The sequence below is a fragment of the Rhinatrema bivittatum genome, chromosome 4, assembly GCF_901001135.1.
Source record: "Rhinatrema bivittatum chromosome 4, aRhiBiv1.1, whole genome shotgun sequence".
In the NCBI taxonomy this organism is placed as follows: domain Eukaryota; kingdom Metazoa; phylum Chordata; class Amphibia; order Gymnophiona; family Rhinatrematidae; genus Rhinatrema; species Rhinatrema bivittatum.
The window spans coordinates 338,130,497-338,158,380 of NC_042618.1; the positions used below are offsets into that span (position 1 = coordinate 338,130,497).

The window sequence follows — 27,884 nt, forward strand, 5'->3', positions numbered from 1 at the left end:
TCATGAGCAAAACTTCACCTGATGACACCATCGGAGATTTGGAGAGTGGGTTCACTACTCTACTGTTCTTTGTTGATTATTTTATCACTCTCCAGTTGTTATCTTTTAAAATCTTTCCTGTCTTCCATCTTCCAGGTTTTTCGCTCCCTGTTTAATGTAACTTTACCTTCGTCTTAAATTGTTAACTTGGTTTCCCCCCTGTTCCATTGTAAACCGGTACGATAAGACCTTCGTCTTGAGTATCGGTATAGTAAAAGAATTTAAATAAATAAATAAATAAATAAATAGTCTTCCTTGCATACTTATTCAAAGCACCTTCCTCTTGACATTTGAGCCAGGGAAGAGGCTTCCTTTGGTTTGGAAGTCTTGAGAGCAGGCTTGGCAATGTCCCACACAGTAGAGAGGTAGCTTGGGTAATTCCCATATGTCTGGACTGGTCTGGCTGGTTAAAAGAGAGGAGAAATTGGTTCTTATCTGATAATTTCCTTTTCTTGAGTCCGACCAGACCAGCCCAGGACCCTCCCTATTTTGCCAAGTGTATTATTCTCCTGCTTCATTTTCAGAATAACTGCTTGTGTGTGCTAATTGGTGTGTTGGATGTTAAGATAATAACCCGCATTCCTTGATAAGATTTATGTCTGTTCCGTTTCTTGTTTCTGTTTGTTGCTTCCTTGGAAGCCCTCTGGTTTTTGCTTGGGGGGGGATGAAGGAAAGTTTAATGATTAAAAATGTTTATCTTAGCCTGTTATAGATAATACTGGTAGGCTAAGGTCAGAACTGGAGCCTGTAAGGGGTGATGTCAGTAAACTTGTTAGTCTCTGTCTCCATCTGTTGGTTGGGAGGCATAACCCATACGTCTGGACTGAACTGGCCTGGCTGGACTCTAAGGAAAGTAAATTATCAGGTAAGAATTAATTTCTCCTTACTGCTTAAACTTGAAGCATATTCTAAAGTTTAGCTGTATCATTCAAATATCTGAGAAGTTTTAGTTCTGTAATATTTCCACGGGGGAGACTTACAGTTCCTATTTGTACTCCAGATCAGTCCAGACAATTGGGTTATGCATCCCTACTAGCAGATGGAGGCAGAGAACTAAACACTTTTCAGGCACTGCTACTTAACCGAGAGTGCAACCTGCAGTCCCACAGTATTTCTGTCACCTGCAGTCTCACAGTATTTCTCTGTCTCCTGCAGATGGTAGAGGTGCAAACCTGTGTGTATAGTTAAAAAAAAAAAAAAAAAAAAGGTAGGCTGGAGAGAAGCAGATGCTTTCTGTAGAGCCACAGCTGGGTGTATATTTGCAGGCTATCAGATCGGGGGAAAGGAGGTATTTTTCTGTGCGGGGCTGCTGTCTGTAATTTCCCAGTGGCTTGCTCTGCTGTCTGAAATTTCGCTTGCTCCTCTGAACTGGGTCTCTAACCACGCTGCATATTTTCCCCTCTTCCTGCATGTCGCCGACATCAGAGCAAGCCAAAACTTGCAGAGCCTGCGGCAGTACTCGATTGCGGCTCAACTTGGCCATGTGTTGTCCTGACTGTGCCATGGGTGGGGGAGGGGCTGTCATTGGGACAGACAGGAGGGTTACCTGTTCGCAAGGCCTTGTAAAGGGGGTCGCTGGGGGAGGTTTTGTCTCAAGAATTAGGAGGACTGCATAGGATTCGATGCAAGGACCAGTCTGAGAGCCCCAGGACTCTCTTCCCCCTCTTTCTCTGGCAATGCAGGCTGGGACTGAGGATCAGAGGGTGGAAACTGTGAAATTGCCTGAAGAGGAGGACAGCGAAGGGGACGATTTCCTCAGAGTTTGTTTTTCTCATGCGCAAGGCCTTTTTGGCCAGAAGGGGTGAAGGGGCTAAACGATCTCTCCACCAAAAGTGGCAGCCCAATCCTAAAAAGACTAAAAGGTCTCTGGTCAGGCGCTCGGGCCCCTTTCTCTGCCGATTGGGGCTCAATCACCCTGATGGGGATTTGAATTCAGAGGATTCAGATGACCAGTTGGATGATCTGGATGAGGATTGGATGGATGTTATTCAGGGGGATGAATTGACGGAGCGTGAGCTTGGAAGGAGCCAAGACAAGTCTGTCTGAGAAGGTATCTGTTGCGGAGGGGGACGACCCAAAAGTGGTTCGCCTTTTCCGTAGGGAGTAGTTGAAGCTGCTTATTCCTCACGTCCTGAAGGAGCTGGGAGTGAAGGTGTTGTATGAGGACTTGGATAATGAAGGCGTAGATTATACAGCTTTCCCTTTGCCTAAGAAAGGAAAAAAATTAGTGGACTGGGAGTGGAAAGCTCCAGAAGCTGGGCTGAAGGTGGCAAGGACAATGGAAGGAGGGGATGTTTCAACCCAGTCTGGACCTGCAAGAAGTCAATACAGCGCTGCAGATTCCGCTTTTTCCTATTGAAATGTTAAGGACAGTATTAGCAGCTGTTCGCCAAGGAGAATTTCTGGCCTCTCTGGATTTAAAGGAGGCCTAACTTCCCATTCCCATTCACATGGAGCATCAGCAGTTCCCTCGATTCATGGTGCTGGGCCAGTATTTTCAGTCTTGGGTCCTCCCCGTTGAGCTAGCTATGGCTCCATGGACCTTCACAAAGGTGATGGTTGTGGTGGCGGCCGCATTGTGAAGGGATGGGATTCTAGTTCATCCTTATGTGGATGACTGGCTTATTCGGGCGAAGTTGGAGTGTGGCCAGTCTGTTCAGAGAGTACTGGAGATGTTGCGGTCTCTGGAGTGGATCGTAAACTTGGTGAAGAGTGATCTCATTCCGAGTGAGTCTTTGGGGGCGAGATTCAACACCCACATAGGCAAGGTGTTTCTCACCTCGGAGAGAATCTTGAAGTTTGTCTCTGGTATCCTGGCTATTGTGCATTCAGGTTCCCAAGGTGTGGGATTATCTGCAGGTCCTTGGTTTGAATACCTCAACTCTGGATCTGGTTCCATGGGCCTTTGCTCACATGCGTCCACTCCAGAAAGCGCAACTATCCCGTAGGGATCTGTTGTCAGAGGATTTTCAACAGTCTTTGCCAATTCTAGGAGTCTTCAGATTCAGTCTGTTGCGGTGGCTGTGTGGCCCAATTTGGAGCGGGGAATGGATCTGGTGGTCCCGGACTGGTGGTGGTGACGATGGATGCCAGCCTCAGGGGTTGGGATGCAGTTTGTCAAGGGCGGACAGCCCAAGGACAGTGGTCAACAGTAGAGAGATCCTGGTCTGTAAACCGCCTGGAAATGAGAGCAGTTTGCGAGAGGTTGAAAATTTTCCTTCCTCAAATGTGAGACCGAATGGTGAGAATTTTTTCGGACAATGCAACAACAGTGGCATATGTCAACTGACAAGGCAGTATGAAGAGTCGAGCAGTGGCTCTGGAGGCCCAGGGATTGTTTGTCTGGGCAGAACAGTACCTATGGGGCATTGCAGCATCTCATGTTGCAGGAGTGGACAACATGCAAGCAGATTTTCTCAGCAGACAACAGTTGGATCTGGGGGAATGGAGTTGTCGTTGGAGGCTTTCAACCTCATTCAGATCAGATGGGATGCTCCCCAGCTGGACTTGATGGCATTGCGCAGCAATGCCAAAGCAGACAGATTTTTCAGTCGCAGAAGAGAGTTGGGAGCTGAAAGAATAGACGCTCTGGTTCTTCCATGGCCAACAGGGAGTCTGCTGTACGTTTCCTCTTGTAGGCAGAGTCTTGTGGCACATCGAAAGGCATCCAGGCAGGGTGGTGTTGGTGGTGCTGGAGTGGCCTCAGCTTCCATGGTTTGCAGATCTGGTTCATCTCGCCATGGATGGACCCCTCAAGTTGGCTCATCTGCAGGGATTGCTCAGACAGGGACCTATCTTCTCGGATCAGGTGAATCGCTTTTGTCTCATGGCTTGGCTTTTGAAAGTAGATGATTAAGATCCAGAGGATATTTGGAGGCTGTGATCATGACGTTGCTTCAGGCTCAGAGATCCTTCACATCGCTGGCTTATGTCAGGGTGTAGAAAGTGTTTGAGGCCTGATGTGTGGCACTTAGATGCTTTGCAGGTGGATATTTTGCATATCTTGTCCTTTTTACAACAGAGATTGTCGAAGGATGCTTTTGAGGGAAAGTTCAAGGAAGGCCATTTGGCGATTCACCCAGATATTGTGAGTTTTCTCAAGGGAGTTATGCATCTGTGTCTGCCAGTTCAGAGGGTTTGTCCTGCATGGAATTTGAACTTGGTGTTGCGGGGTCTTTGTGGGCCTCCGTTTGAGTCGTTGCGGAAGGCATCTTTGAAGGACCTTACTTTAAAGACTGTGTTCCTAGTAGCTATTTGTTCAACCAGACGGATTTCGGAGTTGCAGGCCTTGTCCTGTAGAGAGCTGTTTCTGCGAATTTCGGACGATGGTGTCTCTCTTTGAATTGTTCCCTAGTTCCTGCTGAAGGTGATCTTGAGTTTTCACCTTAACCAGTCGGTGGAACGTCCCGCTTTCCTGAATTGGGAGCAGGAAGGCCGGATAGCGAAGGACCTTCACTGCTTGAAGGTACGGTGGATGCTGTTACGTTATCTTAAGGTGATGAATTCCTTTTGGCGATTGGATCATCTTTTTGTCCTGTTCGGTGGCACAAAGAAGGGAACTAAAGCTACCATAGCTAATCAGATAAAGGAGACTATTTTTGATCTATCTGTTTAAGAGTCATGACATCCGTAGGGGTTTGCGGGCGCACTCAACCAGAGCACAGGCGACCTTTTGGGGGTAGAATGTCAGTTGGTGTCACTGCAGGAGATTTATAGGGCGGCCAGTTGGTCGTCTTTACACACTTTCACCAAGCATTGTCGTCTGGATGTCAGAGCACCTGAGGCAGTGACTTTTGGAGAGAGTGTTTTGAGAGCGGTCTTTCGGATTCCCGCCCAGTATAGGGGAACTTGGGTACATCCCACTTGTCTGGACTGATCTGGGGCAGGAACAGGAAAGGAAAATTGGTTCTTACCTGCTAATGTAGAACCACAGATCAGTTCAGAGACCCATCCCCCCATTTTTAGTTTTCCAAAAGACAGCATAACCGTGAGTGATATTTTCTGAAGAATTTACAGCTGTATATTGTTGGGTTCTAGAACCTATATAAAGTTGGTTTTCTGTGGCCTTGGATATGAGGGCTCCAGTTCAGGAGACTCCGACTGATCTTACTTGTTCGCCCTGGGAGGGACATTAGTTGAGATTTTTTTGGACTCTACATTGGCTTGGAGTACAGGTCAATACTGAGGGACTGCAGGTGGCACACTCTGTTAAGTAGCAGTGCCTGAAAAGTGTTTAGTTCTCTGCCTCCATCTGCTGTAGGGATGCATAACCCACTTGTCTGGACTGATCTGTGGTGGTGCAGGAATGAAAATTAGGTAAGAACCAATTTTCTATTTATAGTTTGGAGTGTTACATTTTCGGGTAGGTCCTTTAATTTGGTCATCATTTTTCAATGGGCCTCACTTAGAAAATAACACACTGCCTTCCATTGAGATTTCTCTTTCAGATTTTAAGCAGACCTTTACCTCAAATACCCCTCCTCCTCCCCATCTCTTTCAGAATCTGAACTAAGTATTTATACATCTACCAGCTTCCGTGGCTCTTCTTATGGGAGAAGCTGAGTGAGGGCATTAGCTGAGATTTAAATCTGTTGCTTAGGCTTAGAAGAGTCTGGAGTAGAAAGCCTTGCCAGCTTCCAGAATCTTTAAGATTCCTTCTGTTGCTCGTAGTGCAAGAGCTGCAGTTATGTTTTACTTGGCCAGCCCAGACGTCAAGGTGTTTGCAGTTCCCTCCACACAACCATGCCAGACTAGCGTTCCTTGTCAGCAACTTCCTGTGAGTGGAGTGTAGTGGTAGTCACCCCCAGCAACTAAAGCAACACTAAATATTGCCATCTCTGTTCCCACAAGAGCAATAACCCACCTGTACTTTAGTTCTGAATGCCAGTCCTGATGGAGCCTTGCAATAGACATTCACGGCTATTTCCTTGGTGGATTTTGTTGCAGGAAGCATTAGATAACCTGATGATGGAGGGAGATAACATTGTTCAGGCAGCCCGGAAGGCCATCATCCGCCATGACTACTCTGCTGTGCTGACCATCTTCCCCATACTCAAGCACCTGAAGCAGATGAAGCCAGAATTTGATCAGGTTTTGCAGGTGTGTGAAATGTGGCTGCTGTTTGGTTTTGTTTTTCTTAGAATTTTTGTGCCATTGATGGTAGAGAAGAAAGAGAGCAGCACTTGATCAGCTTTCCCACGCATATTTGCTCTTAAAGAGGGTTTTTCATAAACCACCTGCAAGAACAGTTCATGGCAGCAGGTTCTGAAAATAATTAAACTTAAGTTTTGAGTTCCAAGTTTCCTTTTAAACCTGAAGGTACGTGGATAGCTGGGTATGTCTAGGAGGCTGCATAAGGGGCCGAGGAGGCTATATGTTTGGGCATCAGTTTCGTGGTGGAGAATGCAGGAGGAAACAAACCAGCCAAAACTGTATGCAGAGCAAAATCTTACATACTATGGCTGGCAGCTGGGATATATCACTGTAGTGTGGACAGGAATAATTGGACTGACTGGTGGGCCATTTCTGCTGCCATCTACTATGTTACAAGGGGTGGTACAGCAGTTTAACGTGCTAGCCTTTCTCCTCTGCAGACTGGGTGCATTTCAAGCCACTCTTGAAATGAGTTTATTGGTCTTTGTCTGGTCTGTGGTGGGTATTTGTCTATGTTGCACTTGGGCATGGTTAGCAGTCTCAGTTTCGAAGCCAGTTCTAGAACCAACAGCATTATGCATGCTTGTGTGCCAGCTGCCTGCTCTGCGTATGGTGCTTGGTTCATGCTTGGGGCCACGTGCTGCTTGCTGAACCCCTGTTAATTTGGTTCTTTATGGACTGTCCCAGGGAACCACAGCGAGCACAAAAAACAAACTGCCGGGTCTGATCAATTCTATGGAGACTACGGGGGCAAAGGCGCTGGAGGATTTTGCAGACAACATCAAGGTACCTTCTAGTACCCCGTAAACCATATGCCCCCAAATAACCCTCTCTAGGTAGAAGGAGAATGAGGAAAGGGGGAAACCACCTCTGTGGTTGGATTATCTGTAGAGAAAAAAAGTAGCTCAGCAGTGAGATCTCAATGAAAAAAAATCTATCACAAATTGCAAAGTATACAAACATTATTTTCTGGTATTGTAGGCCTCCCAGGTATTTGCTTTGCTTGACCCAAAAAATACAATAGGGAGGGTAATTTTCAAAAGCCATTTTCTCGCGTTGATGAATATTTACCAGTATGAAAGGGCTGTTTCAAAATTGCCTATTCTTTAAGTGGGTAAAAATATAGGCATGTTGTTGCACAATCTGCGTTCTCTCTTCTGCACTGTTGTGGAATAGTTCCTGACATAGGATTAAGCTGGGAGAAGCAGCAACACTTGTCATTGTGGCCAGAAAAAGCATCCACAGGAAAAAAAATTGTTGCAAATCCCTGAGGGGCACTTTTGACTTGGTCAGTTCTCAAAGGGATACTTTCCATAGACCAGGCTTTTTGAAGGGGGTTGTCTAGCGTAGGCTTGAGATGTCACAGCACATGGGTGACAGTAGATGGCACCAGATCCGTGCGAGGGAACAGATTTCAGAAAAGAAATCGAATAACATTTATGGTCCTAATGAAATCTCAGAAGGAGTTTTCTTCCTCTCTTTATTGATGTTTCCTTTTTATTCCCTCTCTATTAAGAATGATCCGGACAAGGAGTACAACATGCCCAAGGATGGGACGGTGCACGAACTCACCAGTAACGTATGTAAATGGGGGGGCAAGGAGCTTGCTTCCAAAGTTGGAGAAGGGGGGGGAAGAGGGAGGGGCAGGATAAATCCAGCCCTGTGTATGCTGACTGCACAAGGTCTAGAGAGAGAGAGAGAGTTACTCATCCCTTAGTACTGTTGGCGCACACAGAATTTCCTGTGTAGCCCAAAAGTTTGTCTTGCCTTATTTGTAGTGCTTTTCAGTCAGAGTTGAAAGCACTAGAGCAGTGAATCAATCTGTCGTTTGCTTGTGGTCATGATAACCTCTGCGAAAATTCACTGATTGAGCCCAAACCTGGGGCAGAGGTGGAACATTGTTCTGGCACATACCATATTGAATTGACCTTGATCCTGCCCAAATAGCTCACTGGCATGAGACTAATGACACAGCCATAATGGTAATGGCTGGCGTGAGACAAACGACATAATGACTGTGACCTTTTTCTCCCGCCGGTGAGCTATTTGACGTCCCCCACCAGCATCTTCATAACCAGGGAAAATCCAAAGCCCACTGCAGTGAGACAGACACTGCTGACATCAAATAGCTCACCGGCATGAGACAAATGTCAGTCATCAAGTCGTCGTTTGTCTCACGCCAGCCATTACCATTATGGCTGTGTCATTAGACTCATGCCGGTGAGCTATTTGGGCAGGATCAAGGTCAATTCAATATGGTATGTGCCAGAACAATGTTCCACCTCTGCCCCAGGTTTGGGCTCAATCAGTGAATTTTCGCAGAGTGTATATATATATATATATATATATATTTCTATCTATCTATCTCTGTCTATCTATTTCTATCTCTATCTCTATCCTGACTTATCCCTGAACAACTTGATTGACCCCTGATGAAGCATTTATGGGCAAAACATGTTGGGTTACCTTGAAGAGTAAATTATTTGTTTCTAACAATAGGTCATCTGGAGGATTGATAAAGAAATATTGTGAAGGTTTATTTAGCTTGAAGATTTATTATTTAGTTTAAATTGTCTGAGTACTCTGCTTTTGAAATCTCCTTTTGAAAAATACTTTTTTCTTCCCCTTTCTTCTTTTTTATCTTCTTTTTTCCCTTTTTATTTTTTTTAATATTTTTTCTTTTTTTCCTTTTTGATAATTTAGTATATTTTTTATGGTAGTGTTTGTTGTTGTCCTGTGTGTACATACATAATTTTGGTTTTTGGGTTTATGTAAAGTAAGTTGTCTTTTTTTTGGGTCCTCATTCAGCTAGTGTAGATGTATGTTTTGTTTTCTTTATGAATCTTTAGATTTTGTTTTGAGGTTTGGTATGATTGAGTTTGATTTTTTGTATTTAGTTATCTTATTTACTTTTGTTATTTTGACATTTGAATAAAGAATGTTTTGATATTTTTGTAGAAAGAGGTAATGTATGGCTTTATTTATGTTTTTGGAACTATAATGAAGGTCAGAGGTCCAGAATTATTTAGATGGTTTTCGAGAGCTATGATCACTGCAGATGTTCCGAAGGCTGTTTAGTGTTTAATTTATCAATTAAAAATGTTCACTAGTACAAAAAGGTGAATAAAAATCAAAAGATTTCCTTACAGAGTTGTCTATGTGAAGAAAAGTGCTCTGTGTCTGTTCTGGAGAAGACTGAGCACCCTGGGCTAATGCTGCGGCTTCTTCCTTCTCCATTTTCAGGCAATCCTGTTCCTGCAGCAGCTGCTGGATTTCCAGGAGACTGCCGGTGCCATGCTGGCATCACAAGGTATATGCATGATGCCCATCTCCCCTCCCATGTGCATTCACTGTGGTGCTCACTCCATTGCAATCCACGTCCATAAAATGGGACAGTTCAGCTTCTTAACAGGAACCCAAGTTTGTTTCTCCCAGGGTTGGAGCACATCTTTCTTTGGTCTGTACTGTCTTGTTTCATCAGAATTTAAAGATGAGGCGTACCAACTACAAAGCTGACAGAGGGGTAGTGCCTTATATATTTGACCACCCCCATCTCAAAGCTTTCAGAGTTTACTTCTAATTCTTTAATGATGTATCCTTTCCCTGCCCTCCCCTCTTCTGCATGGGTTTGAGAAGTATCATGCAAGGTTCAAGCACCTGCTACACCAAACTGGGTGATCTAATGCACAGAGACTTCCATAAATTCAACATTCCTGTCCTCTTAAGTACGCAGGGAAGTGTCTCAGGCCCTGAAAAGGGGATACTCAAGACAGATTGTCAACTCTCCTGAATTATCAGTTGCATAAAAATCCCAAAGTCACTCCTAATCCTGTGGTTCCTGCAGGCCAACCAACAGCATTAGCCAAAACTGAGAAATAATAAACTGGTGTAGGTTATGTCTCTCTCCTAGACGCCTACACATTTGCATTTCAGCTACGTTTCTGGTTCTTTTGACCGTGTAGTGAAAGATTGGAGAGGGTTGTGTTGGTTTAACTTCCCAGAAATTGGCACTAAGGTATTGTAGCCTCTCTGGTCAGGTTCCTGTTGCTGAGGTTTAACTGTCATAGTTTACACAAAGCATAACCCAGGTATCGCCTAGCACACCTCGTCCATTCCGATCTCCTTCGTTGCTAGAAGCACTGCAGCCACTGCATTTTTGTTTTCAGCGCCCGCATCTTGTAGGTCCTCCATTTCCCCCTAAGTTCTTCCATCTGTCTTCTTTGCCTGCTTATCTGTGTTCTTGGCTGTTGCAAAGTTAACTCTTCATTGACCAAAGAAGCAACTTCATAAACTCATCCAGTCTTCCTGGTGTGCTTTCCACATGGGCACCTTCATGCAAGATCTTGTCCATTAGACTTGGCCAGACCCTAAGAATATGGATTGTAGGCTCAGGGGACAAACTGTCTGCACTAGGATAAAGTTCACAGGTACTTTTTAATCTGTAAATTTTGCATCAGTTTTCAGAGCAAAAATACATGTACTCCACTTTGAGATTTGTATCTGAGTTTTTGTGCAGGTAGAATTTTCTGGAAAGTACACACATAGAGTTGAGAATGGAAGCTATGCATTTACTTCTCCGCCTCCCTTGGGAACGCCTTCTCTCAATGCCATTAAATGCATGCATGTACTTTTAGCGGCCTTGGGGAGGGGCAGTTTTCAGACAGCTGGTATAGGTGGGTAAATGACTATTTATCCACATAACTGACTGAAAATTGCTCTCTCCACTGCAGTTTTATGTATTTCCTCCACTTTCATTTATAGAATTTTTTTTTTTTTTTTTTACTTTAGAAGAGTTTTCTTCTTTGTAATTCCTGCCCTCCCCTCTAAGATTTCCAAATTCCTTTAGAAATGTCAGAATCCAATGTCTGTGATATTGCATTTCCTTATAATCCATTCAAGATCAGTCCCTCCTGCCAGCAGATGGAGACGGAGAATAAAAGCTCAAAGCTGACTTCTCTCTCCTTATAAAGGACTGGTGCTACCTTCAGCTCTTCAGTGTTTCACTGTTTTCAGCAGATGGTGCAGATGTGCTGTAGCTAGTAGTAGGCCACTCTCAGCAAGTCTTCAGGCCCAAGTTCCTGTTGGAATATATGCCGAGTCTTGGTGGGGGCGCTGTAGAGCAGCATTTTTCCAACTGATGTGCTGTGGCTGAAGCAGCCATGGCACACCTGCACATTCTCCTTTTCTCGTTTGCTCTTGGCCTGCAGGATGTCCTCCCACCAGCAGGGGTGCAGAGCAGCGCTTATTGGTAGCTGCTCTTACTTTCCCTTCTGTTGGCTCTCCCCTGCAACAGAAACTGCATAGGGCTCTCTAAGGCTTGTGAGACTTGCTGGCCCGGTGCAGGTTAGATTGCAGAGAGAAGCTTACAAAGGAGGAAGAAGCAGCACTCGGTAAGCCTGCTCCCAGACGTTTGCTATTCAAGGATGGGGGGGTGGAGTAGGGAAGGGGACAGATGAATGTGCTACAGGATGTCGGGGGGGTCGAAAAATATAGGACCTTGATGAAGATGTGGAAGATGTCCGAGCCATAGGGGCCCGTCCACCACCAGATTGACCAGATCAGTGAACCACGGACATCGGGGCCATTCTGGAGCCACTAGAATCATGCTCCCTGGGTGAACTTCTGTCCTGCGAAGAACTTTGCCCACTAGCGGCCAAGGAGGGAACACGTACAGGAGAACTGTGGTTGGCCAGGGAAGTACCAGCGCATCGACTCCCTCCACGCCGGGATCCCTTCTGTGACTGTAAAAGCGAGGGGCCTTGGCATTGTCTTGTGTTGCCATTAAGTCCATGTGGGGTGAAGGATATTAGTCCCTTTGCTTTGTCCAAAAGTTCCCACTCCCCTGGATCTATGCACTTCCGACTTAGGAAGTCCGCTTGTATGTTGTCCTGCCCAGCGATGTGAGATGCCGCTAGCAGCACAAGATTTTCTTCCGCCCAAGCCATGAGTTGTTCCGCCTCGTTGGCGACGGCTTGACTCTTGGTGTCTCCTTGACGGTTGATGTAGGCTACTGTAGTTGCATTGTCTGGCAAGACCCGAACCGCCTGATTGCGGAGGCACGGGAGGAAGTGTTGCAAAGCCAGACGAACTGCTTTGGTTGCCAGACGATTGATTGACCAGCTTGACTCCTCCGGGGACCAGCTGCCCTGGACTGAGTGGGACTGACAGACAGCTTCCCAGCCAGAGAGACTGGCATCCGTGGTCACCACTATCCAGCTCGGGACTTCGAGATCTACCCCGCGAGACAAGTTGTGCGGGCAAAGCCACCACCCAAGACTGGACCTGGCATGATCGGTGAGTGGTAGAGGGAACTGGAACTCCTCAGACTTGGGATCCCAATGGGAAAGCAGCGCTCATTGTAATGGTCTCATATGAGCAAAAGCCCAGGGAACCACCTCCAGAGTGGACGCCATGGAGCCAAGGAACTGAATATAGTCCCAGGCTTTGGGTATTGGGAGCGACAACAAGCGCCAAACTTGCTCCATCAATTTGGTCATTCGGTCCGGGGGGAGAAAAACTTTCCTGACCCTGGTATCAAATCGGGCCCCCAGGAAGTCCATTGTCTGAAATGGGAAAAAATTGCTTTTGGCTTGATTGATCACCCAGCCAAGCGAATCCAGGAGACAGACTACCTTGCTGATAGCTTCTATACAGCGATCCCTCGATTTCACCCTGATGAGCCAGTCGTTTTAGGGGCGGCCCCTGTGGTTGTCTCAAAGGCAAAGCACCACTCTGCTGAGAATGCAAAGCTAAAAACGCTTTATGCATGAGTAAAACAAAATCCAACGAAAAAGGGTTAGAACTGGACCCCCCCCCCCCCCCCCCGGGGAGTTGGGGTCTACGTCAAAATCGTCCTGGTCCGGATCAGAAGGAACCCCAGGACTAGTGTGAACCTGGGATGAGGCTGGAGGAAGCTCCCCTGCCCCCATAGTTCGTGCCTGCGCTTCAGCAAATGTGCTCAAGATGGCTGCCGTTCCCGCGCTGAGGGGGAACAGGTCAGCCCGAGGCTCCTGAAGTGCCGATCTCTTTGCTGCACCTTGGGGCTTTGCTGAGCTCGCCGTCGTTGAAAATGAGCTGCCTTCACCTCCCGGAAGGCAGTTCGAGCAAAGGCCTGAACGGGAGAGTCTCAAGGACTCCCCCGCAGGCAACACAGGAAGATGACCGCGGCAGTAGAGAAATGGCAGGGAGCCAGAAAATCAGCAAACGTGGCGAAACTGCACCCGACCCCTTCAGCACTGCAGCCGGTAAGAAAGGAACATGAACGGGCTGCACGTTTTTTTTTTAATCTGGTCAGTGCCATGGAGGGAGAGAGGGACCGGACCACCGGTAATCTCTTCCCCCTGGCGCCTTACCTGCCAGAAGTCCCATGAGGGTCACCAACCCCAGATCCTCCATCTGCTACCAGAGGGGATGGTCCCGTAGAACCTGCCTACCCCCTGGGAGGATCTGAAGAATTTGTCCGGTTGATTAGTCTCAGACTCTTGTACTTGATTCAAAGTTAAATAAAGTCTCTGCTTCTGTTGATCTTTTTTTTTTTTTTTTTTTTTTTTTTTTAAAGGGAAAGTGCCTTAAACCCAGAATCAGGACAAGACTGCAGGGTTTGCACCACCTCCATCTGCTGGAGACAGAGAAATACTGAAGGGCATGCAGGTGGCACACCAGGTTAAGAGGGGGTGCCCTTCAAGTTTTTCTCTGTCTCCATCTGCTGGAAGGAAGGCATAACCCACAGTCTGGACTGATCCGAGTACATACAGGGACCCTCAGATTACAAGTTGTACTTTCCAAGTCCCCGCCTCCGAGCCTTTTACTTGAGGATTGACTCCTATTGATTCTTTTCAGGCCATTGTAGATATTGAAGTAGTGGGGGTGCATGCTCTTCAAATGACTGTTTCTGGAATATTGCTGTAGGTTTGCCCACAAGCTGGAATCCTTCTCTGGTCATGGAAGGGTTAAACCCCTTGCTATATGGTCTCTCACCTCTTCAGCTGCTCTGTATTAATATCTGCTTTCTTTTTCTCAAACGGATGGTGATTTCTAACCTGTTTTTTTTTTTTGTTGTTTTTTGCACTTTAAATTTCTTTGTTTTTTCTCTGTCTCTCTTTTTTTCTCTCTGCTCTGCCTTATTCTGTGTAGTACTTGGGGACACTTACAATATTCCCATAGATCCCAGAGGTAAGCGGCGTGACGCCTGTGGGTTCACTACAAAAAATAAAGGGCACGCTTTCCAGTTCTTATAACATGTATGCAGAAACCTAAGGAAGACATGCATTCAGTGCAAAGGTGTTCATGCCCTTACGTGAAGGTTCCAGTTCAGTGGGCCCACTGAATATGACTCGAGAGGGCTGACTGTACAACGGGTTGATTACATAAAAACTTCATTGATATTATGACCTCGCATCTACAGGGTAATTTTCAACAGGCTGCGTAAGTCAGCATAACTGTGTGTACGTTGGTGCAGGAGACTCACAATTTATAAAATACCGCATATCTCTGCTGTAAAAATACAGATATATATGTCATGCATGTATTTATGTAATGCTGGTAGTTGCATACTTTCTCTAGCCGTTTATAAAAATAGACATACATTTTACAAGTGTACTAATTCTAATATATGCACGTAAAAACCCTCAGATATACAAAAAGGCAGGTATTTTATAAAGCGTGCGCAAACCCCTCTTATGAAAATACATGTGAATATACTTAGAATCACCATTTCACCCAGACCCTCCAGCTCTTCACCCTAACTCCCCACCTCAGACCTCCCTCCCAAAAACTGCAGACAAAAGACAGGCGTGATTTTCACTTCTGTGATTCAGTTAACAGGTGTAAAAGCATAATGTACGTGCATGTACTTATTACAAAAGAGCAACTTGGGCATGTGCTTCCAAACCTTGCCCCAAAATACCCACTTCTGATGACTTTGAAGGGGTGAGATAGGAGTTGATGCCCCCATTATGCCACACCCTCCGATGATTTCTGGGGGAGGGGGAACCCACCCTAACCCCCATGGCTTGTGGGTACTCAGTATTTAAATCTGACCCTGTTTGTGCCGAGTGAACCTCGGTTTGTGTGCTGTGACAACCTATGTCTGGGCGTGCACCAAGTGAGTCTCATTCTCTGTCTGCTGATCGAATTGCAGTCCATAATTTGCCTACCAAGGTAGCCTTTATTTCTTCACCATGGGAGTAGTGGCCCATGGTTTGTCAATCAAGCAAACCAGAGTCCATTTGCTTAGCCAAACGGGCTTTTCTCTGTGTGTGCGCCAAGCTAGTCCTTTTGTCCACCAAGCAAACCTTGGTGCTTGGCATGTTTCTTGAGAAACCCTTGGCCTGTATGTGTGGTCTTTGGAGTACCCAGGCTCAGCCAAGTCTTCCTGGTTTGTGTTGTAATTGGTTTAAGGTTTCTTTCCTTCCAGAGACCAGCTCCTCTGCCACAAGCTACAGCTCCGAATTCAGCAGACGGCTTCTCAGCACTTACATCTGTACGTATCTTTGCCTGCTCTTCCTAATCTTCTTTCTCCTTATAGTGGTTCCATTTCTATTGGTGCAGAGTCAGCTGATGATATTGTAAGCTAGATTTTTCTCCCTCCTGGTTTAAAATTGAATAAAGTCCTTGGCCTGCATTTACACATTCTAGTCCTACTGACCTCTTAAAATGTCATTGGGTGACAAGGCACCGAGTAGAACTGAGATCATCCATGTGTAACTGATCTTGGATTTTCTGAGCTGCTCCATCACTGGTTAAAGTCTCTGTTTCACACATTGTTTTTTCATGGTAAATATAAATTATGAATGCAGGAGGTTTTTATTTGCTAGAACTGTTATCATTAGACAGCTAGTTTACATAAATAGACCATGCAGATCATTACATAATAATATTGGCTATGCACAGAACACACTCAGCTTCATAATCCTCTTTCTCTGAGTAGCAACTCATATTTTAAAAATAAAAAAAATCATTTTTAACCAGTAAACTATTTATTTATTTATTTATTTATTTATTTATTTATTTAAAGTCTCTTCTATACCGATAGCCGTTCGCACATCGTATCGGTTTACATAAAACAAAAAACTTTTGGGCGGAGCCCTTACAAGTAACCGATGAATACAATTAACAGGAAGAGTGGATAATACTGAAAGGCAAAACAAAATCAATAATCATTAAATAAATTCAACAACTATAACATAATAACAATGTACAAGAATCAGCGGTCATAAAGCATTCTTAGTCAAACTAAAGAGGTTGGGGTAGATATTCTAAGAACCACTAAGCGCTGAAGTTAACTGGTTAACTTTGGCTAAATCCATGCACACAGCGATTTTGTGTGGACAGATTTTAGCTAAATGGAGCGTTGACATTTTTGACCGATTTTAGATTTTTGCGGTTGAAGGCAATTTTAACTGCTTAAATCTTTTGAATATCGGTCCCATTGTCACAGAGCCAGAAGTACATGAGCTCTTATTTTTCTAAGAGTGATCTCTTCTTGCCAGCTGAACAGTTTAGGCATAGAATGGCCCTGTTTGCAATGCCATTCCCTGAAACCTGAAGGCACTCTATGGTTACCCAGAGCATTTGGCTGAATGAATATAGATGGAGCAGCAGCAGGCCCTCAGGACTGGCATGGATGGCTTCTGTGCTAAAGAGGCTGGCATTGTGGCTTGCTTTCCAGTGATGGGGCACAGGTTTAGTATTTACTGCAGGGGTTTTTGACTGATAAGCAATCTTTTGGAGAGGCATTATTGGGCCCGATATTCAAAGCGCCAGATAAGCAGGCGTCCCATAGAGCAGGTCTAAACTTTGCCGGGTAGACTTATCTGGCTAAGTGCATATATATATATATATATATATATATATATATATATATATATATATATCCTGATCTATGACAGGATATATATCCTGATCTATGACATTCCCTACTGCTACAACTCACCTTGGTCCGCCAGTCGACGTTCCCCATCCCCGACATGGCTTCTGACGTTATATTAATCAGTCCTGAGTTTTATGAACTAATACTATTTAGTCAGGAATCATACGATATTCCACAGCCCTAGGTGTATAGGATATCATGTATATATTTGATAATATTCAGTCCTGAGTACAAGTGATTATTATAGTCCTAAGTATATATCTAGATATTATTTATTTCTGAGACTAAATATTATTTATTTCTATGTTAGCCATTACTCTGGCTTTTCCTCCTCCTAGTTCAAGTGCCCCTGTTTATTGTAACTTTCATTCACTTTTTCTCTCTTCGCCTATTGTTCACGTTGATGTTAATGTTATTGCACCACTGTTTACTGTAAACTGATACGATATGATTGTTATCATGAGTGTCAGTATAAAAAAGCCCTAAATAAAATAATAAATAAATACACATATTCAGTGGCTTCACTGTGTGAATAAGATCTAACTGGCTAAGTTATTTACATGGCCCGCTTTGAATATTTATCCTGTGATGTTTGGGTAAGGAGGTCATACCCTCGCTAACCCTGATCTTTGCAATACAGGTATGCAAGCAGTATTTACACATACCATAGGCAGGGCTTAATTTGTAGACAAAAAGGGAGTGGAACCTTGGAGGGGCAATTACGGGTGAGGCCAGATACACACACTGCACACTCTACACACACCTCACACTCTTAATATGCTCGATGAGCACTGGCAGGTGAAGAAGGTCTGGGGGTTGGGGATGCAGGATCACTGGGGTAAGGAGGGGGAAGGTGGATGGAAATAATGGGACTCTCTTTCTTTCTAACCACTTCCTCCATCCCCTGCCCCCCACCCATAATTTCCCAGTGGTCCAAGTGTGATCCTCAAGCCCCTTCTCTCCCTGGAAAAATTGCCTTTTCCAGTAACTCTCCTCCTCTCCTTCCCTGGCGAGTAAAGCACAGGTCTCCTCTTCAAGCCAGAACCAAGTGGCTCACTTCTGCTTTGAGGAACAAGAGAAGACTGGTGTGCACTATTTTCAGTCTCCTTGGACAGGGTTATGGGACCTGGAATTCAAAAGCATGGCCTGCTCTTTGGAGTGGAAGACAGGAACAAAGCCACATATTCTCCTCACTCACTGTCTTCTCTCTCTCTCCCACCCACACTCAATCCATTCTCTCCCCTTCCCCCGATCAATTCTTACAGACTGCTCCCCACTCTGATCATCTCACTTACATCTCATCGCCCCTCCAATTCCCTCTTTCACATCCCGCAGCACCCTTTGATTCTCTAACTCTGTTTTTCCCTCTCTCTCCCATATAACCCAAGCCTCTCCCACTCATTCTTTTGCCCTCTCACATCCCATCACTCTCTCTCCTTCTCCTTCAATCCACTCACTCCTGCACTCCACATCTCCTCATTCACTCTCTGAGCCCTTTCGACCTCACCAGTGTGGTCACTGGCAGCAGAGGAGGCAGGGCATGGGATGACAGTTTGATGAGCAGGAAGCCAATATACCCATGAGTGGCATCAGCAATGGGACTGACAGGCATTCACACATGTCTTTTACCTTAGCTGTTGTCCCTCATATAGCCTCTTAAATTGTCCTGTGGATTTCCACAAAGAATTAAAGCCATGTGATTTCCTGTGTCTCAGGATAAGAAGCTCAAACACGTTCTGCTCTTCTCTGCTTCCTTCCAGCCATAAATGATCCATGAAACTACTAGCTCACAGCAGAGCCAGAACTGATATGCACTACTAATGCTGCTCTGCTTTTTCAAGTCCCAGAAAAAAGGTAGCAGAACGCCATTCTGGGTTGTTCTGCCAGAAATTAAGCCCTTGGTAATGGACACAAAAAGGGGTTGAATTACCACAAGTTTGAAAGTTGTGAGCTGTAATGCCATTCATCAAAGCCAGAGTTGAAGCCTTGACAAATTGGCACTACTGCTTACGAGTGCTAATTGAAACTCTTTTTGTGTCTGTTCTTTGCTCTGCAACGTCTGCTTCAGTATTGCCCTTTCCGCATCTGTTCCATGCAATAAGAGAGAAGAGGTGGGGGGACTGGGGGACGGACTGAATTAGAGAGCAGATGTTCTCTTCCCTGTGTGCTCCAGGCTCCCCCCCCCGCCCCAACCTTCTCTTCCCTGCAGGCTGTCTGGAGGGTAGGGGATGGAGAAGAACACCCCTGCTGCTCTGCTTATTAAGCCTGAAAGTTAAGTGTCAGAATTTGTGAGGGAATGGTCAGGATCAAACTTAAGTCTTGGCCACAGGGCCTTGTTGCTGTTGCCCCTTCAGCTTGGCATCAGAGTGACAGTTTTGGTGGCTCACAGCTGCTCAGGTGCCAGCCACTCCTAGCAGTCTGGGAGGTGTACTTGTCTCCTGTAGGGGGTGACAACTGAGCTTAATTTAAGCATGATGGCTCTCCAAAATATGCATGCTATGAATTGGCATATTTTGGAGAGCCATCATATGTAAATTTTACTCAGGTCAATTCATTGTGTAGATCCTGAAAACCTGACTGGCTCTGGGTCTCCAGAATAGGTGTGGTAAGCCTTGGTTTAGGTAAATCTGTAAGAAGGACTTTTAGAAATAACTCCCAGTCTCCCAGCAGGGGTCACTCTGGCCGTTTAGAGCAGGACCACTATGTATTTAATAGAAACTCATAAACCTGGAACAGTAAATTTCCATTGGGGCCAAATATTGCAGATATTGATATATTTTTCTTTTCTTCTTAAGGCAAAGTACTTGGAAACTTACAGTTAAACCTTCTGAGTAAATCCAAGGTGTATGAGGACCTGGCTTTGAGTGCAGTATTCCTGCATAACAATTATAATTATATCCTAAAATCCCTGGAAAAGTGAGTACCCAAGACATTCTATGCTTCTGTGCTATTCTGTGAGAGTGTAGAGTATGTACCCAAGCTGGGCTTCAGTGTTTTGAAATAGTGCAGTGTATGTAACGAGACCTCCCTGTACCTCAGTGCAGCTTTGAGAGACTACAGCATATGTATCTGTGGCCTCCTTTTGCCTTAGTGCAGCTCTGAGAGAGTGCAGCGTACATATCTATGACCTCCCTGTGCTTCAGTGCTGCTATGGTAGGGTGTGCAGAGCAGGCTGCTAATTTAAACAGGGAGTGCCGGAGCTGTTTAAAACTTGCTTTTATGGAGGTAATCTTCAAAACATTTTACCTGAGTAAATGCTGATACACCTGGGTTGTTTGAGCCCATCTGAAACTTGGCTTTCCTCGGCCTGGCAAAAAGTCCATACAACTTCCATGATAAATGTGCTTTCAGCCAAGTTAAAAGGAGGCATATGAGTGGGTGTGTGCAAGCCGCTGGAGTAAAATAGAGCATGCACATGGCATTTTCAAAAGTACGTATGTTATCTGCCCCTTCCCTCCACCCCCTCCCACCTGCATAAAGAGCAGGTTTGAAGTGCATGGATGCTTTTTAGCAGACTGGCTGGTTTTCAGAACAAAGTTACGTGGATAACTTGTCTTTGCAAAATAGCTAAAAAGCCTATACATTTAAAGTTCCTGTGTCCTCTGCAACTTTGCAGGCTATTTGAACATTTCTTCCTAGATACCTACTTGTTTTTGAAAATGATATTTTAAGATGGGCATTAGCAGCTGAACTGACAAAAGAAATTCTCTCTCCCTCCCCCCAAAAGCTTGCTAGCCATGAAATTTTCTACCGACAGAAGTTTGGTAATGGGGTCACTTGTTTGAGAGAAGGCATGACATGATTTAGCATGGTGCAAGCTGCTAATGAACAGAAAAATTCACAAGATTTTTTTTTTTTTTTTTTAGCAATTTGAATTCTCTCACCACCCACTAACATTAAAAAAAAACAAACCAAACAAACAAACAAAAAACAAGGAGGAAGCCAGGGAGTGTGGTAGAATTCCATGAACTAAGAAAAAGTTGTCTCCTACAACCCTCCAGTGGGTGGAGGTGTGGAGGCCCTGTAGTTTGTGATTGGCTAGGGAAGACATTGGCAGATTCTGATTGGTTACTGAATGTTTCCTGTGTATTCTCTCCCTTCAGGTCAGAGTTGATTCAACTAGTTGCTGTCACTCAGAAGACTGCAGAGAGGTCATACAGAGATCACATAGAGCAGCAGATACAGATGTATCAGCGCAGGTAAGGACCCTGCTCCCACCTACCCAGTCTTTCTTTTTTGTTCTTCCCATAGTTTCTTCTTATTTTCTTCCAATATGATGGGGTGAGGACCTTTCCATTCGTTCCCTTCATCTCCTTCCCTCTGTGATTACTTTACCCATTACAACATAAATTTCCCTTAAAGAAAAGTCAGATTCAGTGATATTCAGCTGAAATTTCATGTTCTAAAAAGCAATTTCATCAAGCCTGAATGAAAATGGAGAAAATCATAGCTGGCCATTGATAAAATGGCTTATGATGCCCTTAGATCATACAGAGGTATAATAAAGAAAGGAAAAAAAAAACCTTACTTTACTCAAAAGAACTGAGTCTTCATTGAATCACCTGAATGAGCTATTTATAGTCAAGATGTTACTTTCTAAACCTGCCTCAAGCGTTATCAGCCCTAAGATTAGTGCTGAGATTTAGGAGTGATTTCTTTGTCACCAAAATTGCCACTTTGCGAGATTCCCTTGGTCTTGTGAACTACCATCATCAGGGCCCCTGCCCTTGCTTTGTCAATCTACCTGGCATTCTTATTGACAAGTCATAGAAAAAGATGTACAGAACATTGTCTTACAGTTGAATTTTAGACACTGCTCTTTAGATCCCTGTCCTCTTTGGGTAGTTAGGGCCATAAAAGCTTCTTTGCCTGGAATATCGTCAAATGATATAACACTTCACTGAGAGAAGGAGACTTTCCTGCACTTTTGAAAAAGCCAACATTAAAGGCTTCAGACCCTACTGATAAATCGCAAAGGAAGGCGATCTATAATAGCCGTCAGGATCAAAGAAAAAGAATAGATGCCTGTAGTCTAAAATCAATCCTTTATTGAAGTGGAGTCACAAGGGTAGCCCGTCTCTGGCCGAGTTTCGCCGTTTCAAACGGCTGCCTCAGGGGCTTACAACAAGCTTCTTGTATTCATTAGTTGTGTATGAACTAAGAATGTAGTAAAGACAAGTGGAGATCCGTTTTTGCGAACGCTTCAAGACGGAGCAGTATAAGAGATCATACAGCTCTCTATATGATCACCCTACATTCTTAGTTCATACACAACTAATGAATACAAGAAGATTGTTGTAAGCCCCTGAGGCAGCCGTTTGAAACGGCGAAACTCGGCCAGAGTCGGGCTACCCTTATGTCTCCACTTCAATAAAGGATTGATTTTAGACTACAGGCATCTATTCTTTTTCTTTCATCCTACTGATAAATCAGCCATTCCCTGTACATACCCGGATCAGTCCAGACAGTGGGTTGAGCCTCCTTTCCAGCAGATGGAGACAGAGAAAAACTTCAAGGGTATCCTGTATCAGGACAGAGCTCACCCTGCGTCTCTTCAGTATTTCTCTGTCTCCAGCAGATGAAGGTGGCAGAACCTGCGGTTCCCTCTTTTTTACTCTTTTAATGCCTTTGAGGAGCTTTCCCTTTTCTCCTATTTTTCTCTTCTTGAAGGTTCAAGCAAGTATCTTTTACAGTTCATAATTTGGATTAAAAAAATTTTTAGAAACTTTATAATTTTGTGGTGAGTGTGCTCAGCAGTCTCATCTACTATTTTCTCAGTCCTAGGGGTGTCCTCTCCTTGATGCTTTCAGCCTAAGACAAAAACTTTTTCCTGGTGACCCAAAACAACCTGGCTTAGGGGTGATTATTGGTGGTCCAATCTCTCCCCCTCTACTGACCCCGGAGATGTACAATGTCTCGGGTCCAGCTTTTACAGAGATGTCTTTCATAATTTCCTCTGTATTGCTGCAAATTTAAATTAAGGCAAACAACAAATATTCTCTGTCTTTGGCAGCCTTGGGGGAAGAAGCGGTTGCTTAAGGGATTCGTTTCTTTTTTCCCACTCTCAGACAGGCACAGTAGAGCTGTCCTCACGATCGGCTCGACCCCCTACCTCGCTCCAATGCCGCGGTCACCGTTTTGCCTGGCTTGCGGGGATCCTGTTTCACGGCTCTCCCGCGAAAGAGTCTGTTCAGCATGTTTACCCGGCGGGGAGGGGCCATCTTCCATGGGTAGTGCAGCGTCTCGTTCCCAAGCCGCGAGTCGCACCATCAGACAGGCCCCGTTGCTGCAAACCGTAGGAACGGTGGCCATTTTGTCAGCGGATCGGGGGGGAAGGGATCAGGCTCTGCCGGATTTAAGCCCCGTAGACCCCACTAACGAGGCTCCTGCCCCTCAGGATGATGTTCCTCCTCCCTTACCACCCGGGAAAAGCCACCAGCATTTTACCCCCAATTTTGTTTTACTCTTGCACCAGGCTTATGTGGCTAGTATGCAACAGCAGGGTACTCTGCCACAGAGCCACCCCTGCAAAGATCCCAAGGGCCTCTCCGGTGCAAGCACCCAGAATCCCTCATACCCAAGGGTCTAATCATGTTCACACAGTGCAAGGAGACATGGTTACTCCAGATCCCGCACCACCTCAGCTGCCAGATCCTGATCCGGATTCACTGCTTCTTAGTCTGCCGGTCGACGGGGATGACCCGCGGGTATTGCGTCTCTTCCAAAGGGAAGAGCTGGATCCTCTGATACCTTTTGTTTTAGCTGAGCTGGGCATAGATACCCCTCCCGAAGACCCCGCAGCCATCCCTGGTTCTAGCAATATGGATCCAGTTTTGGCGGGTCTTTGTGCGCCCCCACGCATGTTTGTTTCCTCCAGTGCTGATAAAGCTTCTTCTCCGGGAGTGGGAGACCCCAGAGGCCGGCTTATGAGCGGGCAAAGCTATGGATAAGCTCTATCCCCTACCTGAACAGTGTCTCGAACTGCTTAAAATTCCTAAGGTGGATGCCTCTGTCTCTGCGGTCACCAAAAGGATCACTATTCTGGTTGTGGGGGCGACAGATTTAAACAATTTTCAGGACTGCTTGAGGTTCAACTCAAAAAGATCTTTGAGGTTTTGGTGCTAGGCGTTCGAGCGACCGTCTGAAGCAGTCTCATGGAGAGGGCTAGTCTTAGGTGGGTCCAACAACTTCTCAGCACCCAGGACCTCATGTCTGCAGAGGCAGAACAGGCGGAACGTCTGGAAGCTGTGGTCGCTTATAGGGCAGATGCCCTATACGATCTCCTCAGGGTCCTAGCCAGATCCATAGTATTGGCAGACTCGGCCAGACGCTTACTCTGGTTGCGCAATTGGGCGGCGGATTCCTCCTGCAAGTCTCAGTTGGGCACTTTGCCTTTTAAGGGTAAGTTACTGTTTGGCGACGATTTGGAGCAGCTTATCAAGTCTTTGGGGGAAAACAAGGTTCATAAGCTGCCCGAGGACTTCCAGGTCTTTCCTTTCTTCCTGGTCGCGTTTTCGAGGTCAGTGCAGATTCAACAGATCGTGCGCACCTTCACAACGAAACCCTTCTGCGAGATCTCAGGGATGGTCTCGTTCCTTTTGCGGATGTCGGCCCTTCCGAGACTCCAGCCCTCAAGCCCCCGCTACCAAAACCCCCCAATGAGATAAAGCTGACCCATTCCTCCACGTTCAATATAGGAGGTCGGCTGCCCCTATATTATGAAGAATGGGTCAAAATCACTTCAGATCAGTGGGTACTTCAGGTAATAGAATAAGGCTACGCTTTAGTCTTTACGCGGCCTCTCCCAGACAGGTATTTAATTTCTCCTTGTGGTCCCCAGAAACGACAGGTGGTACATCAAACACTCAACAGGTTACTTCACCTCTGAGCCATTATCTCTGTTCCCCCAGAGGAGCGGGGGTCTGGCCAGTATTCCATTTACTTTGTCGTCCCCAAGAAGGAGGAATCGTTTCGTCCAATCCTGGACCTCAAGGCGGTCAAAAAAGTTCTCAAGGTCCCTCATTTCTGGATGGAAACCCTGCGCTCTGTCATAGCAGCAGTTCGCAGTGGCGAATTCCTAGCCTCTCTAGATCTCACGGAGGCGTATTTCCATATGCCGATCTGCCGGGAACACCAGCAGTATCTGCGGTTCAAGATCCTGGGACAACATTACCAGTTCTGAGCACTCCCGTTTGGCCTAACTACAGCTCCTTGCACATTCACCAAAGTGATGGTGGTGGTGGCAGCCTCACTACTTCAGGAGGGAATCCTCGTCCATCCTTATCTGGACGATTGGCTCATTTGAGCAAAGTCCAAGACACTCTGCGAGATAGCAGTCAACAAAGTAGTATCGCTTCTCAGCTTCCTTGTTTGGGTGGTCAATGTACCCAAGAGCAACCTCACGCCAACTCAAGTCTTGGATTTTTTAGGCGCATGCTTTGACACCCGCCAGGGGAAAGTTTTCCTTTGTGAGGACCGAGCACTGAAGCTCATGGATCAGGTGCGGAACCTCCTGTCCCTTCAGATTCCTACAGCCTGGGACTATCTTCAAGTGCTGGGCTCAATGGCTTCGACAATAGACTTGGTGCCTTGGGCGTTTGCACATATGCGTCCTTTACAACAAGCTTTGTTGTACAGGTGGAAGCTGGTCTCTGAGGATTTCTAGGCCCCTTTGCCCCAATCGGATTCGACCATTGCCAGTCTCCAGTGGTGGTTTCAGCTCCATCACCTGCTTCGAGGGGTGGACTTGGAAATGCCACAATGGACAGTCGTCACTGCGGATGCCAGTCTCACCGGCTGGGGAGCGGTCTGTCAAACCAAATCGGCTCAAGGGCAGTGGTCCTCAGACCAATCTCGGTGGCATATCAATTGCTTGGAAACTCAAGCGGTGCGTCTCACATTGAAGAGGTTTCTTTCCTTAATCTGACAGAAAGCAGTCAGGGTAATGTCCGACAATGCCACCACAGTAGCATATATCAATCGCCAAGGCGGAACCAAGAGTCGTCCGGTGGCTCTGGAAGCAAGCAAATTGTTGGCCTGGGTGGAACGGCACCTGACTCGACTAGCAGCCTTGCACATTGCAGGGGAGAAGAATGTACAAGCGGATTTCTTAAGTCGTCAGCGCTTGGACCCAGGGGAGTGGGAGTTGTTTGACGAAGCGATGACACTCCTCACATGACGTTGGGGCACACCTTGTCTAGATCTGATGGCCACTCAGAGGAATGCGAAAGCTGCCTGATTCTTCAGTCGCAGAAGAGAACATGGCTCGGAAGGTGTAGACACCCTGGTTCTACCCTGGCCCACCCACATTCTCCTTTACGTGTTCCTACCCTGGCCGCTGGTGGGAAAGGTGCTCAGGAGAATAGAACTTCACAAAGGATCTGTCATTCTGGTAGCCCCAGAATGGCCCAGAATGCTCCAGCTGGTGCAGAACACAACAGCTGTTCAGCTGGCCTGCAGAGTTGTATATCACAGAGGCTGCCTGTTTTTAGCTGAACCTTTAAGGTACTTCTCCCTGAACATTTAAGGCACTTCTCAGTTGAGTATCACACCTTGGCTAATCACAAGCCAAAAAAGGAAGAGAAAAACACAAGATCCAAACTAGCTTAAAATTATTCTGTTATTTATTTTTATGCACTAATAGAATATAGTATGGAAAACAATAACAGGCAATCATTTGATTAGCAATTCTCTTCTGGGGAAAGCTATTCTGACAGGCTGCTCCATAACCAGCCCACAGTACTTTCCCACAGATTAAGTTCCTAATCTCGGTCTTTATACACTTTTTTTTTCCCTACTGCAGCTATATGCAAATTATTAATATATACAGTTCTAACAGTGTTCTTTGTTCTCTCTAACAACTCCTCGGAAAGTCCCCTCTATCTCACCCACATCCCCCTGATACAGTTGCTGTGGCTGTTACTGGGCGTTTCGCCAACCAAGTTCATGTCGGTCCTCCAGGTTATGCAAGATTCCCAAAAAGCTGTGTGTGCAAGGTCAACTAAAAGTAGTTTTTCATTAGGGCCCAAGTTAAAGCAATAACAGCTCTTTCTGAACTGGCCAGCCCAAAAAACTGTTAGCCCTTGTACTGTTGTTAACACTTATACTGCTGACTCTCTACTCAGCATATGTTATTTCTGAGTGCTGTTTTCACAAGCCTGTGATCCCAGTCCTGAAAGAATTAAATTAGTTGCCCATTTATCTGTGAATTAGATTGAAACTGCTTACACCAGTGTTCAAGACTAGCTATGGGGACGCTCCCCCCACCCCTTTTTTTATTAACTTTTTATTTGTAATTTTAAATCAAATGTACAAAACAGAAAAGATATTTGACCAGAAAAATAGATAATATATACAATAATCGCGAAATATTTAAGAAAATATAAGAAAATAATATATCAGTATATATTGCCACTATTAGTCCCCAATTGAAAAGAGAGGGGAACTGGGGGGAAAAAAAGCCATGGGGAAAGGCTAGTAACACAAAACAAATATCTTTAAATAGACATGAAGGATGCACAGCAGACTATACCTCAGTACTAAGTATAATTTGCATTCCTTTATGCAAGGAATCTGACACTGAGCATAAAGCAGACGTCCTAGTTACTGCTGCTTGAGGTTCCCGTAACAGTACCACCAGAAAGGACAGTGGTTCCCAAATGCTTTAGAGGAAAAGTACTTAGGAGGGCACATGATTTCCACCTGGCAGGTCACCCTGGGATAGCCGAGACTACTGAACTGCTCCTCCACCACTATTAAGAAGAACATAAGAAAATGCCATACTGGGTCAGACCAAGGGTCCATCAAGCCCAGCATCCTGTTT

General features: G+C 45.5%; 1 protein-coding gene across 9 annotated transcripts in view; it reads left to right on the plus strand.

Annotated features, from left to right (window-relative positions):
• EXOC7 (exocyst complex component 7) overlaps positions 1 to 27,884 on the plus strand; it is a 135,679-nt gene that overhangs the window by 80,850 nt on the left and 26,945 nt on the right. For 4 of the 9 annotated variants that reach the window (XM_029600452.1, XM_029600453.1, XM_029600454.1 and 1 more), the window contains 8 exons: positions 5,986 to 6,138; positions 6,880 to 6,978; positions 7,709 to 7,771; positions 9,436 to 9,502; positions 14,326 to 14,364; positions 15,608 to 15,673; positions 19,858 to 19,978; positions 21,166 to 21,261. In XM_029600452.1, coding sequence (XP_029456312.1) covers positions 5,986 to 6,138; positions 6,880 to 6,978; positions 7,709 to 7,771; positions 9,436 to 9,502; positions 14,326 to 14,364; positions 15,608 to 15,673; positions 19,858 to 19,978; positions 21,166 to 21,261 — 704 coding nt within the window. The remainder of the gene's footprint in view (positions 1 to 5,985; positions 6,139 to 6,879; positions 6,979 to 7,708; positions 7,772 to 9,435; positions 9,503 to 14,325; positions 14,365 to 15,607; positions 15,674 to 19,857; positions 19,979 to 21,165; positions 21,262 to 27,884) is intronic. The other 5 variants (XM_029600455.1, XM_029600456.1, XM_029600457.1 and 2 more) reach the window with 2 other exon arrangements.